The sequence below is a fragment of the Brachyistius frenatus genome, unplaced genomic scaffold, assembly GCF_029030835.1.
Source record: "Brachyistius frenatus isolate BFR_SWC_R1_liver_20210118 unplaced genomic scaffold, ASM2903083v1 Contig_183, whole genome shotgun sequence".
Lineage (NCBI taxonomy): Eukaryota > Metazoa > Chordata > Actinopteri > Embiotocidae > Brachyistius > Brachyistius frenatus.
In genome coordinates this window covers 406,645-419,177 of record NW_027210782.1, presented here as the reverse complement: position 1 = coordinate 419,177, position 12,533 = coordinate 406,645, and the positions used below count along the sequence as shown (strand labels likewise).

General features: G+C 42.0%; 2 protein-coding genes across 3 annotated transcripts; one reads left to right on the top strand and one right to left on the bottom strand.

Moving 5' to 3' along the window:
- Positions 1 to 673: 673 nt before the first annotated feature.
- On the top strand, positions 674 to 7,401 carry znf488 (zinc finger protein 488). 2 transcript variants are annotated; one of them, XM_069717911.1, is made up of 4 exons: positions 674 to 811; positions 1,581 to 1,800; positions 2,272 to 2,497; positions 2,715 to 7,401. In XM_069717911.1, exons 1-4 carry the CDS (start codon positions 801 to 803, stop codon positions 3,803 to 3,805), a joined length of 1,548 nt encoding a protein of 515 aa, XP_069574012.1. In that variant the 5' UTR covers positions 674 to 800; the 3' UTR covers positions 3,806 to 7,401. The 2 variants fall into 2 exon arrangements, with proteins under 2 accessions (XP_069574012.1, XP_069574011.1); XM_069717910.1 differs by having other exon boundaries at positions 2,269 to 2,497.
- A 48-nt stretch (positions 7,402 to 7,449) lies between these two features.
- gdf10a (growth differentiation factor 10a) lies at positions 7,450 to 11,771 on the bottom strand. Its single transcript, XM_069717909.1, has 3 exons — positions 11,305 to 11,771; positions 8,680 to 9,827; positions 7,450 to 8,532 (listed from the first exon to the last, which is right to left on the bottom strand). The coding sequence occupies exons 1-3, from the start codon at positions 11,531 to 11,533 to the stop codon at positions 8,341 to 8,343; spliced, it is 1,569 nt and encodes a 522-aa protein (XP_069574010.1). The 5' UTR covers positions 11,534 to 11,771; the 3' UTR covers positions 7,450 to 8,340.
- Positions 11,772 to 12,533: the final 762 nt, after the last annotated feature.

Here is a 12,533-nt window from a genome sequence, read left to right as displayed (position 1 = left end):
GTAATAGCGGCCAGTTTTACAATTTCCCATTGCCCACATTAGGGCAGTCTCCAACGCGCGTGCAACTCGCGTGGAGCTAGACTTATTGTTTCCATAAACGTGACCAAAAACTGTCTTTCAATTGCACATAGCGTGTATGTTGTAGTTTGGATATCAGTTGCTCAACGTATAATTAGTGCATTCATTTGAAACCATGACATATCAGAATAACTCCCAAGCACACATTTTGATTTTTAGGTGATTGATGGCAGGCTGGCAAAAGCTGCTACTACCACAAATTGTGCTCATTTACACCACGAAAGACTCACTATGCCAAAATACACAATTGAGAGTTGGAAAATTGTATATGAAACATTTCATATTGTTTGGAAGGTGCCACTGTTGCTTTTGTTCACTGTGTCCATATCAGCGAGCAGAATGCATGCTGTGTAATCATAATATAAAAATCCCAAAATGTTAATTATCAAAATGATCACTGCTGTCTCCACTAACACCCACTTATCTCTTCCTCACTGAAAGGACTGTAAATCAGACAAAGGAGAATTTGCGAATGAAAAGCTAAATTGAAGGCGTTTGTGTGTGCGCGATTGTGCGTGAGCGCGCACGTGTTTAAATCAATGCGCCACGCTTCAGTGCGCTCTCTGAAGGGGATAAGTGGGAGTGGGAGAGGAGAGAGACGACAGTGCGCAGGAAGACTCAGTCGGATAAGTAACTCGTCACCAAATAACGCCAGGGCTTCGTTACCGAGGTCCACTGCACCTGCTGAAACTTGCTGCTACACGGCATCAACATCCTCCTCTATGTCCGGCGGGTGAGTCCATGTGCAACGCTCCTAATTTACTTCTGTTTTGTTCACAGGCATACACGATTTTACTCTCAAATGCCATTTTAATAGGGACACTGGCATTCTCACTGGCACCAGATCATTATTTTATGTTGCTGCGCCTTCAACTTTTATCATTTTTAAGACTAGAATCCAAATCCGATACTTTTTATTGATCAGAGAGGGGAGAATCAATAGTAAGGTGATCTCCGTGCGTTAATGTCTTTCCTAAATGATGAAAAAAGGAATTGAACTTATCGTGCACACAGACGAGGCAGTTGGACTCCACGGCAGATGTGGAGACAAAAGGAGTAACCGAGTGAAAAACTGAGACAAAGGACGTTAGAAATCATTTTGCTTCGACACCGGCTGAGCCCGCTTCAGTGGGACTCTTAATTTTACTGTAAGAAAAAAAAAAATACTGTTGCACAATGTTTTATTTTTTTCAGTGTGGCAACACAATTCTGTGACGCTTGGAAATCCAAATCGGCTATCATGTCCAGGCCATTAAAGCCTGTTTTTAAATTTCATACAGCTTAATATTTTCCAATATTTTCTCAATATGAACGGCCTAATTCAAAAGTATGCTACACTTATTAGAGTTTTTGGAAGCCTGTCGTTTAATTATAGTAAAGATTATCCCAGGCCTAGTGATTTTACCTTTTATGTTGAAACAATATTAATTCATAAGGTTTTAAATGGTTAACTGTTCACCTGCTCTTTCACTGATAATAACAGTTCTGCTATTCTGTTACAGTTTAACGATGGATCACACGTTCCTACCTCGGTCCATCTGGACTGCTGACAGTAAATTCCTCCAGCATCCAGCGGACCTCTACACCAGTGTGTTCGTTACGCGCAGCATCCCTGCAGGCACGTGCTTTGGTCCATGTGTGCTCCAAAACACTTTCTACGATACTATCGCTTTCATAGCGCAGAAATCCTGCGACAAAATAGCCAAATCCTATGTGTTCAGGGTGAGTGAAAAGAATTTCATGTTACATGGACATCTGGACGTCACACTACTTTATGGCATCTCCCAATAGCTTTGCGCTAGTTGATTACATGATTCAATATGGACCAACAACTAATTTTGTAATTATTACGTTTCTGATATAAGATTTGTGTTCGTTTTTCAATTTGGACTCCGACTTTTTACATTTTATTTATCTTAATATGTCCGTGATTATATTTTTAAGCTGTATTTTTGTTGTTGTTGTCATGATGTTGCGGTCTCAGGAATTATGTCAAAACGATTTGCATTTTAAAACGTGCGTAAAATAATTTGAACAATTAAAAGTACCACCTGCCAAAAAAGTGCCCAAAATATTTTAGCTCTGTTGATTATTATTATTTTTTTTTAAAGAATCCCAGTTTGTATGGAAGACAGACATTAAAAGGTGATAATTTGGGAGCTCGACTTAAATGTCCGTGATTCCTGTCAGCAGGTCGACCCCGAGGCCATGCGCAATTCTGCCCTGGTATTCTCCTGGTTGCGGCTCGTTCAGGCTGCCCGCAATGGAGAGGAGCAGAACATAGAGGCCTTTCTGAAAGCGGGTCACCTGTACGTGCGGACTACCAGGGACATCCGGCAGGAGGAAGAGTTGCTGGTGTGGTACGACCAGGAGCTGTCTCACCTACTGGGCTTCACAGACATGACCAAAGGATCAAAAGGTGAGACAGAGCTCTGTAATGCAAGTGCAAGGTCAAGATGAGGGGGCTTCTGGGCCTTCTTAAAAACACTTTAACGTGAGATTGACATTCTGGCACTGAACTGCCGGAATGTATTTCTTTTGGACTGCGAAATAGAAAATTCAAATTGTATATTACTCCAACATATGGTTTTATCTGTACATTGCCATATGTGTGATTTTAATTTTATTTCTTGCAGAATTCAAATGTGGACGATGTAACCAGGTCTTCAAAAATGAGTATCCTTTCCTGGCTCACTGCCGATTCCTGTGTAATCAAGTAAAGAGTGACACCTGGAGTCGTGAGGTTTACGAGCACAAACATGTGGAAATTAAAAGGCAGCACCGAGTGACAGATTTCCACAACATCGCCAGAGATTTGGAACACAAAAAATCTGGTAGCAATGAGGACGCAGAGATTTCCCCCAAGAGGAGGAAATACGAGGAAAGTCTTTACCCCAAATGGCGCAAAACAGTCCTGTTAGAGAAAACAAATATTTCCAATGATGACAATATTACGCAGCTGATCAAGGGCTACGACCAGGCAGCAGGAAACGCCTCCTCCGCTGAGGGGAAACTGAAAGCTGATAAAGTCAAAACGGATCATTTGGGACGTAAAAGTGATCATTTTCCTGAAGTTGGGGAAGCCAAGGGGACTTTTACGCACGACAGAGAGGTGGGCAAACGGCCGGAGACAGGCGAAGGTTTTGGTGTGCATTCAAGCAGCAACAGTGCATTTTCACTGGTCCTGCCCAACAGCCAGGGCGAACAGAAAAGCGCTTTTTGTAAACCGAGTAAAAGAACTTCTGTTGACCCTCAGGCGCATCTCAGCAGTGCTATAATAGCCCCCTCTAGCAGCCTGGAGGAGATGGCTGATACGTTTACCTCCAGGACTCTTGTGGGATACAACAATCTGATGGTATCCAACATCCTGGGCGGTGATTTACAGACTGTACCCTCCCCGGTGGCATTAAACAGTGCTTTCCATTACGCACCGGAACACTGGTCCAGGAACATTGGCGCTCAGATGCAGAGCACATCTTCTCTCACGATCCTCCCGCCAACTTTCACCTCATTCGGCGTGTCGGTGCAGAACTGGTGCGCCAAATGCAACCTGTCCTTCCGCATGACCTCCGACCTCGTTTTCCACATGCGCTCTCATCACAAAAAGGAGTTCGCGGTGGAGTCTCAGGTGAGGAGGAGGAGGGAGGAGAAACTCACGTGCCCGATCTGCCACGAATACTTCCGAGAACGGCACCACCTGTCCAGACACATGACTTCCCATAACTGAGACAAGAAGGGACAATAACAATTCTATTTATTTCCTCAATGATGCTCAACAAGCTTAGACTCCAAATTCACCTCGAGTATAACTGAATGTTGGTAGCTTAGGAAAACGGGCACACATGACCATTACAGCTTGTCCACTAGATGACGATAGAGGTACGTGTGATCTGATCTCACTGCAGTTTGCTGTCTGTTCTTTAGCCCTGTCTGTTAGGTTAATGATTATTTTGTGCCTTATGGAACTCACGAGGGAAGAAAAACGGGGAGATCTCGAGGACAGCTCATGATTGTCATAAATATCTCGACGCAATCTTCTTATTTATCAGCTTTTTTTCTGCTCTAATTTGTACAGGTATAGATTGAGTGTGTTTGCACATTCGTTTTGAAATCTAAAATTATGAAAGTAAAATAAATGTGTCGAGGTTTTTTTTTTCCCAACATCATGATGGTTAAAATCAGAAAAGGGTGTCCGCATTTAATGTTCCAACAGGCGGCGACTGAAACCAACATTTTTTCCTCTGCAGAATATTCAATGTGACTATCTATATATTTACTTTGTGTTAAAGCTGCCCTTAATGATACCAGGATTGTGTAATTTATTAAAAAAATTAACAGTGCATTTTATTGTTGTCACTCTGCTCTCATGCACTACTTGACAATATTAAACAAAGTTTTATTTTTTTTAAATATACATCCATTTGATATATGTGGCATTTAAGGTGTGTCACCCAACATATCAGTGGGCTATTTAAAGGGATGAACTGAAATAGGGATGCAATAAGAAGCTTATTTTTAGGCTGCCACTCAAAAATGAAATCAAGTTCTATAGTTAAAAAAGTTTCTTGCTTATCATTCATCTACAGACCTGGATGGAGTCCACATAAGCTTTTCTGCTTTGAATTTGTAATTTTATTTTCCTCCACCAGTAATGGGCAGCTCACATCCCGCTCAGGTTAGGCTGCGGACAGATGGACATAAATAGCCCTCTCTGTTGAAGGTAAATGAGGCGGGAAGAAGGCATGAAGTTCATAGAAAGGTCAAGCTTTGACCTTGTTCAGTCCCTCTTAATCTAAGCAGGTATGTAACTTCCCTACACTATTGTAATCTACCTCTGTTTGAGTATGACAGTTTATCATCCCAGTGTATTTGAACCACAAAAGTGACAACTAATAGTTTTCTGGAAATATTAACAGATTTCCTTGATGGATGTTTTGTGAGTATGAGCAGTTTCAGAGAAGCACTGATATGTGACTGAAACCTTTACCCAAGACATGACAACTGCACACAAAATACTCAATGTTTTAAAAAGTATATTTAATACAGCACTTACCTTTAGGGAGCCCAAATGATATTTGTTTCCTTGCTAAAATGGACTTCTTGGCAGAATAAAATTTGTAAAATTTGTTTGAAAATGATTTTTTTTTTAAAGTTTCGAAAGGAAAAATAAGATTTTTAAATAAAATAAGCAGCGGCCTACATGATTGAAAAGGTGGTTAAGAGTCACAGTGTCACTCTATTAAAGCCACGTCCTAATGAACAGAACTATTACTTGTGGGAGCTCAGTGACCATGTGAGGAAAGAGCCATTTCAGCCCAGACATAGAAAATCCTCTGTTGTCTAATAATGGCTGTATTGCTCTCCTTTAATTGAACAGTCATCATGTGGAAAAACAAATATTATGCTTGGTTCCCCACTTGCCTCGTTTCGTTTTGGCTTTTAGGCATATTGGGCTCTGAACGCGAGCCTAGACTACTGTGGTTTTCTCGGCTGGAATTGACCATTGTAAGTACTCTCCTGTGACCGTGATTGCGGTTGACATTGGGTTCACTTTCTAATAGCAGACTGTGGGTCCAGATTGTAAAAGGGATCAGTTAGGAAATGAGGGAAAAAAAATTAACCTGGATGTGTTCATTAGAGTCGGGCCAGCCTATATTTTAAAGCTACAAAATCTATTCATGTAAACATGATTTATAATAACCATAATTACAGTCATCATAATCTAAATGGAGGTTAGGCATCGTAAATGGTCCATTTGTGAAGCGGCTTGTAGTTGCTGAACATTTCCACTCGTTCAGAATGGAGAAAACGGAATCATAAGTTTGGTATTTTACACATCTCTCTCTCTCCCCTTATTGGTGTCTCCATCATCCTCACAAATGCATTACAGAGCATCTTTTTTGAGTTGTGATACTGTTTATCATCTCATGATAATGTTGCACTCTGTCAGTGAATAATCAGTTGCTGGCCACCCTGTCTCGTTTATTCTCTTTTTTCTCCGAAACATCCATTTCGTTAAACTCTTGTAATAACAAATAGTAAAATACGTTTTATCTCAATTACGTTATACTTACAGGTTTGACGCAAAACATTTACCCTCCTTGAAAGTTTTCATGTTTCATTCTTTTGCAACATTGAATGTAAAGGGACTAAATGTAACCCTTGTTTACACTTAACAACAACAAAAAAGGTTCCCTTTGTGTCAAAGTGAAAACAGATTTCTATGCAGTGATAAAACACAAAATGCATGTTTATAAATGTGTTCACCCCCTTTAATAAAAGACACCTAAATCCTCACTTTGTGGTGCACCTGTTGGTTTTAGATATCACGCAATTATTTAAATGGTGATCACCTGTGTAGTTAAGGAGTTTCAACTCTTAAAGGTCAAAGTTTTGGTGAGTCTGTGTCATATTTTTAGATATCTGTTTTCACTCTGTTGATTATTGTCAAAAAGCTACATTAAATTTTTCTTAAATTTATTGCGGTAAGACAATAAAACCCCTAAAGGGAGTAAATACATTTTATAATCTCTGTACATCTAATGGATAAAGCAGTGCAGATAGTTAGGGTGACAAAATTCACAACTTACTGCTCATCATGCACAATGCATGCACACAAGCCAAAAGACTTACAGCATTATTTTCAAATGCAATAAACAGAAAAATGATTCAATGTTTTGTTCCTTTCCCCCAAGTGGTGACTAAATGTCTCTGTCTTGGAGACAAACTTACTGTCCGGTCATGGCAAACTTCAAAGCCCTCTATTGTTGCAAACAGATGTGGTAGTCTGCGCCAACTCTTTGAGGCTCAAGGCAAAACAGCCACAGAGTAATGGGTTAATAATGAAATGGTTCCCTCTGTCATTTTACTGTCAGTTTGACACGCTGTTTAAACAAAATGTCAGTCACCTTCCTCCTCCTGTGAGTAAGAAGCAGTGACTTAAAGTGGTTGAGATCATCTGTCTGTGACCATCTGTTTAAAAAAACAAACTGCGCTTTTGGAAATGTTGTGCTTTTGAATGTGAGGACACATAAAAGGAGGAAGTGCACCATGTTTTGAAGTTCGAGTGGCTGACGTCCTAATAGGTGTGTGCCTGTTTCCTCCATCAAACATTAATCCACGGTGGCCGCATCCGATGCATTATTTGCTGGGCAACAGACGACAGAGCCTTTGGTGTGGGGGTAATAATGGGTTCAAGGGGTCTTAAGGGAATGTTTGAGTGGAACCTTCCTGCTTTTGTACGAAGCTTATTTGGAACAGTGGTCTCCTTTTTAGGTTTGTTTTGACAGAACAGGTCACCCCACAAATCAAACACACGGTAATGTAAGAATAACACAAACTGTGTGAAACAATAATATTCCAGCAAAAGCGTAGGATTAAATTACTTTTTTATTCTAATTTATAGAAGGCTACCTTTTCATAATTTAAACAATACACATGTACAAAAACACAGTCTCATCTAAAATATAGTGATACATAACCTAATGACCATGACAAAATTATTTTTAACCAAGTTTCACATTCAAAGTAGAAAAATATTTCTGGTTTCATGATAACATGAAGTGTTATGCGGAGGTTGGTGGGTGTAAATTAATTCCAGATGCTCCTTACAATTCATTGGATACTTCCTTTTTAAGATATAAAGAACAAGAAAGTACAATAACCCTCTTGTGTTGCAAACAAATTAATGTTCCATGTATATACAATGTGGCGTATTAGTTTAAAAGTAAGGACAGCTGTACAGTTTGTAAAAATTTAGAAATGTTTCATAATCTCTCTCGCGTGTATGCTACTGTGTAAACTGCCCAATGACAAATTAATAAAGTCTTTTATTTATAGCCTTTGTATCCAAAGAAAACATGAACACAAGCTCGCTGTGAGAAAAACAAGTACATTCTGCGATAAAAAGGAAATATCCCTTAAATGCTCCAGTCCATGAAATCCTCATCATTATTTTAAACGCAGAATAAAAACTACTGGGCTTCTTAGACATGTGGAGCGCTGACGTTACATGTGTGACTCTGTTCCTCTTGCTACACAGATGCCAGACAATGTGTCTCTTCAAGTCTGCTGCCGCAGGACAGAAGAGATGGAAGTGATTTCTCTACAGCCTATGTTCCTCAAGGAATAACGTTGGCCAAAGTGACTTTGTTTCTCAGTATCAAGAAACCACTTAACAGAGGTATGGTTCTGTCTCTGTTGGTCCTGTTTTCTGTTTCTCTCCACATCCGCCGTGCTTTGTACTCTGCCCCCGCCGCCTTTCTATCTACAGGAGCACGACTGAACAGACATGTTGGGGTAAACCTTAAGCACTGGGTTCCTGGATTCATCCTGGTAGAGCACAGCCAGAGGACTCATATTTTCTGGGACACAGCAGGGCTCAGGAACCCCAGGGATGATCCCAACAGCTCGGACTATGCTCTGGATGGTAGCGTGGTTAGACGGCTGTGCCACCTGGGAGAGTTTGAGTTAAGGAGAAGCATACAAATGAGAAAATCAATAAAAGGGAGAACAGTGGACTTTAGTTAATAAGTATAACTTAAAAATGACAATTTGGAACCAAATGAGATGATATAGGGACTTGGATGTTTGCGCTCCTACCTTGGGCATGGGAAATCCACACGTGCCAGCACAATAGTAGGCATCAAAGGCCTTGGGTGCGATCACCCACTCACTCCAGCCAATATCTGCAAAATCCACCCTGAGGTTCCTCCTGGAGCAGCCTAGGTGTTGGGTGCTGCCCCACTGCCGCCTCCTGGCTTTACGCATTGTTTGTTCATCAAAGCTCAGAACAGGCGACTGAGTGTTCGCACTCCCCTTCTGGTGCTTTTTTCCATCCTTTCCCTCATTTCTCTGGTCATGCTTTCGCCTGTCACTGTTAGTCAATGTGTGACTATCTTTGAGTTTTTTCACAGTTGAATCATCATTTTTGATCCCCAGTGATGTTCTTTCTCTTTCTTCGAAGACCTGAGCTTCATGCACTCCTCTACTTTGATCCACGTCTTCCTCCTGCTGGCTCTTTATCTTCTTTTCCTTCCTTTCTGGTTTAGGCTTGGGTTTGAGTGCCAGGTACCAAGTGCTTTCCCAAAGGTCATCTTTCCTGTATCCATCAGGCCTGTAGTCAACCTCAGGCAACTCATTGTTCTCGATGGGGTCAGGGAGCAGATTTGCTTCCCTCCTCATGCGTCCTTTCAAGGAGTTAGGTCTGTGCAGTAGCTGAGAGGAATGTGAGGGCTGTCCTCCCTCGTTGAGTGGGTCATATCTCTGAAGACTTGCAGCGACACTGTTGGGCTCTGCCAAGGCTTGGTCATCCGCATACAGTAACAGGTAGGGCATGCTGCCAGCAGAGAGCGTCTCCTCTGGTTTCTTGTGGTACTGCTGCCCTAAGTCCAGTTCAACTGCCACAAGCAGATGACCCCTGTCCCGTGCCTCCTTTATGACCTGGGTCACATCTTTCATCTGCCACACCCCTCTCCTGTGGGGGTGGAAGGTCACATTGCCTAGAAATGAACCCACTGACCCAAATCTGATCTCTGGCCCAGAGGAGACAGAGCGAAGGAGCAAGCTGATGGACGGAGAAGGGTGGACGGCTGAAGAACGACAGGACGGGCTCTTGAAACGTTTACAGAACCAGGGTTTTTGATGTTGGTGCCTATCAAGCAGGAAGTGGAATGTGGCCGAGAGGATGACCTCCGAGTCCTGAAGGGTTGTAAGGTTTAGTTGGTACATCATCCTGTGGTCACCAGAGTCTGCAAGGACAATCAATCAAGTAGTCAGTGTCAGTCAGGCAGGTGAACAACACTAGAATGAACTCAGGTTTTCTTCCATAAAGTTATGTTGTTTAATCCAAATTTATTTTTAAAGATCCCCATGGAAATAATTTGCAGTTTTGTATCCCACAGGTGCTTCTGTGCTCTTATTTTAAAAGGAATGAATTAGCCAAAATTAGTCCACTATTATCTGGTTGATGTTAGACTTTTGGGACAAAAATATTTGCCGTGATTAGAAGATTACAAAATTTGCCAGTATAGGCATGTGAGCTCTCAGGCTACAAATAATTTTAGATAAAAATATCTACTATCAAGTATGACTAAAACGGAAACAATAATAAAGGACAGTAAAAACATTTAGACAAAGGTATTTTGTTGCACCAAAAGTACACAATTGCGGGTTAAAATCTTAAAGTGGGACAATGAAACACCTTTCCTTCCACTGTGTTACATGACTGAGCTGTGTGAGCGGTACGTAGCCTCATGCCTTGGTAGGATTTCAGAAGGTGCCCTTAAGAGGAACCAGACTCTGGGGATCCGGCTGGCAGGGGTGGAGGGGGTTGAGCCGGGAGCTACATATTCATGATCAACATTAACTTCAACAGCAGAGTTATTGTTCATTGTATAAGAGTTCAGCGGAAGTATGGACTGACTCAAGAGATATACATTACCTCAGATTCAGCCTGCATATGGAAATGCTTACCTCAATTTCTCTTAAAGCTTCTCCTTAAGCTTAATACAACCAGCACTGTCTGCCCAGACACCAAGACATAATCAACTGTTTTAACAGGTCTTACATTGTTGTGAAAACTCTCTCACATCTCTCCTTGGATTACACCAAGCCTCTGCAGTAAAAATACACACGTGTTATGATATGCTATCTGAGAACTATGTGGGATATAAATGTCTGTGAGTTGTGTTTATAAAAACAGCATCAGACAGAGAGGAAGGACTGTGCTTTAAGCCCCTTGACTCTAGGAGCCACAACAGTGACACTTTGCAGCGCACAACTGCCACTGAGGTTTTACTGGACTGTATTTTACTGAGCTTTGCTCGCAGGGAATCACATGCTTGCGCGTCTGTCTGCGGTAATTGATCAGGCTCCGCGCACAAGGGGCACAGCTGCTACCACAAACGCACTGTGCCTCCCGCGTCCCAAAATCATTTAAATACATTCTCAGACTGTTCCAAAACAATCCTGACTATTTAGAGCGTCTGACTGAGCCATGCAGCCCCACAGAGTGCCTGTACTTTTAATAACCATCCATGGAGAGGATCAGGGGACCTTTCTGACTACACATTTAGTTTTTGCTTTTTACCTCGGATTACTGGTGCACTAATGGCACACAGGGCTGTTGTTTATTTCGGGTTCCATAGTGAAATCCAAGTTGATGCATTTGAGCGCTTTAACTATTTACTGCGTATTGAGGATAAGTTGTTCAGTATGTTCACACACCTTGGCTGGCTCTGAAACTCCTGACGGTGTTTCCTTCTTTGAGGCGGCTTTCCTTGTCGTATTTCTCGTACAGTCTGTACATGTGCTGGGAGACCATGTCCTCATTCAGGTCATCTGAGAACTGATCCGATGAAGAGTCCTCCGTTACTGTCCTGACCGATGCAGCGCCAAGGAGACAGTTTAACATCAGCAGGAACAGGTGCGAGGAAATCATATTTATAAATGCCATTTAAGTGGTAATATGAACACAGAATTAGAATCCAAGAGGCGAACTGTGCAGAAAAATGTCCAAAACTATCCAAAGACGCGCCAAAACAATCCAGACCATGAAAAGCTCGTGCGCAAATGTTCCACCTTTCCTCTCACTGTCTTCTTCGTGCTCGGTGCGCCGTCTCTCTCCTCTCTGTCAGACTGTGTGGGACCTGGATGCTGAATGGGTTTGCCCGGGCAACAGTTGAGCTGCTACATTTACACTTGCGTCTGTGTGACCGCCAGAGGCTTGAGGGGGTTATACTGGAGCGGTAAGAGGCGCTGACGTACACTCCTGTTAGCCAACGAGGTCTCTGCAGAGCACACAGCCAGAAGTGGAGGTCATGATGCTGACCCCCCTTTTTCTTCTGGGCTGATGATGAGGATGATGATATCTTCCCTGTGTTTTTTTGCATCTATGTGTAATAACATTGATCTAGTTTCTTTGGCGCAGTGTTTCATAGTAGAACTTGTGCTCATTTGTTTAGCACTGCTCAGACAAAGCCTCTGTTGAAACTCTACAAACTCTTTTTTTTTTCTTTGCAGGCAAAGTAATTCCACCTCACAATTTCCAGCTCACCACATTATTTCCAGTAACTGATTCTGACATGCTCTCAGTCACACATAATTAGCATAGAAACACCTACAATAATAGTCTGACCAACCACCCAAGGGCTATTGTTAGGACAGGGATCCACATTTTGTACAGTGTGTTGTGTGTGTGTGTGTGTGTGTGTGTGTGTGTGTGTGTGTGTGTGTGTGTGTGTGTGTGTGTGTGTGTGTGTGTGTGTGTGTGTGTGTGTGTGTGTGTGTTTCTCTATGTTTGTTAGAGAGTTTTGCAGTGAAAGTCTGTGCTGTAGCTGCGAGATGAGGCTCTTTTGAAGGACTTACTGTGATTTTATTCATGGCAAACAGAACACGACCTCTGTTGGGTTTGTCAGTTTTAAACCCAGCACAGTTTTGTCTCCGGTATGTATGTA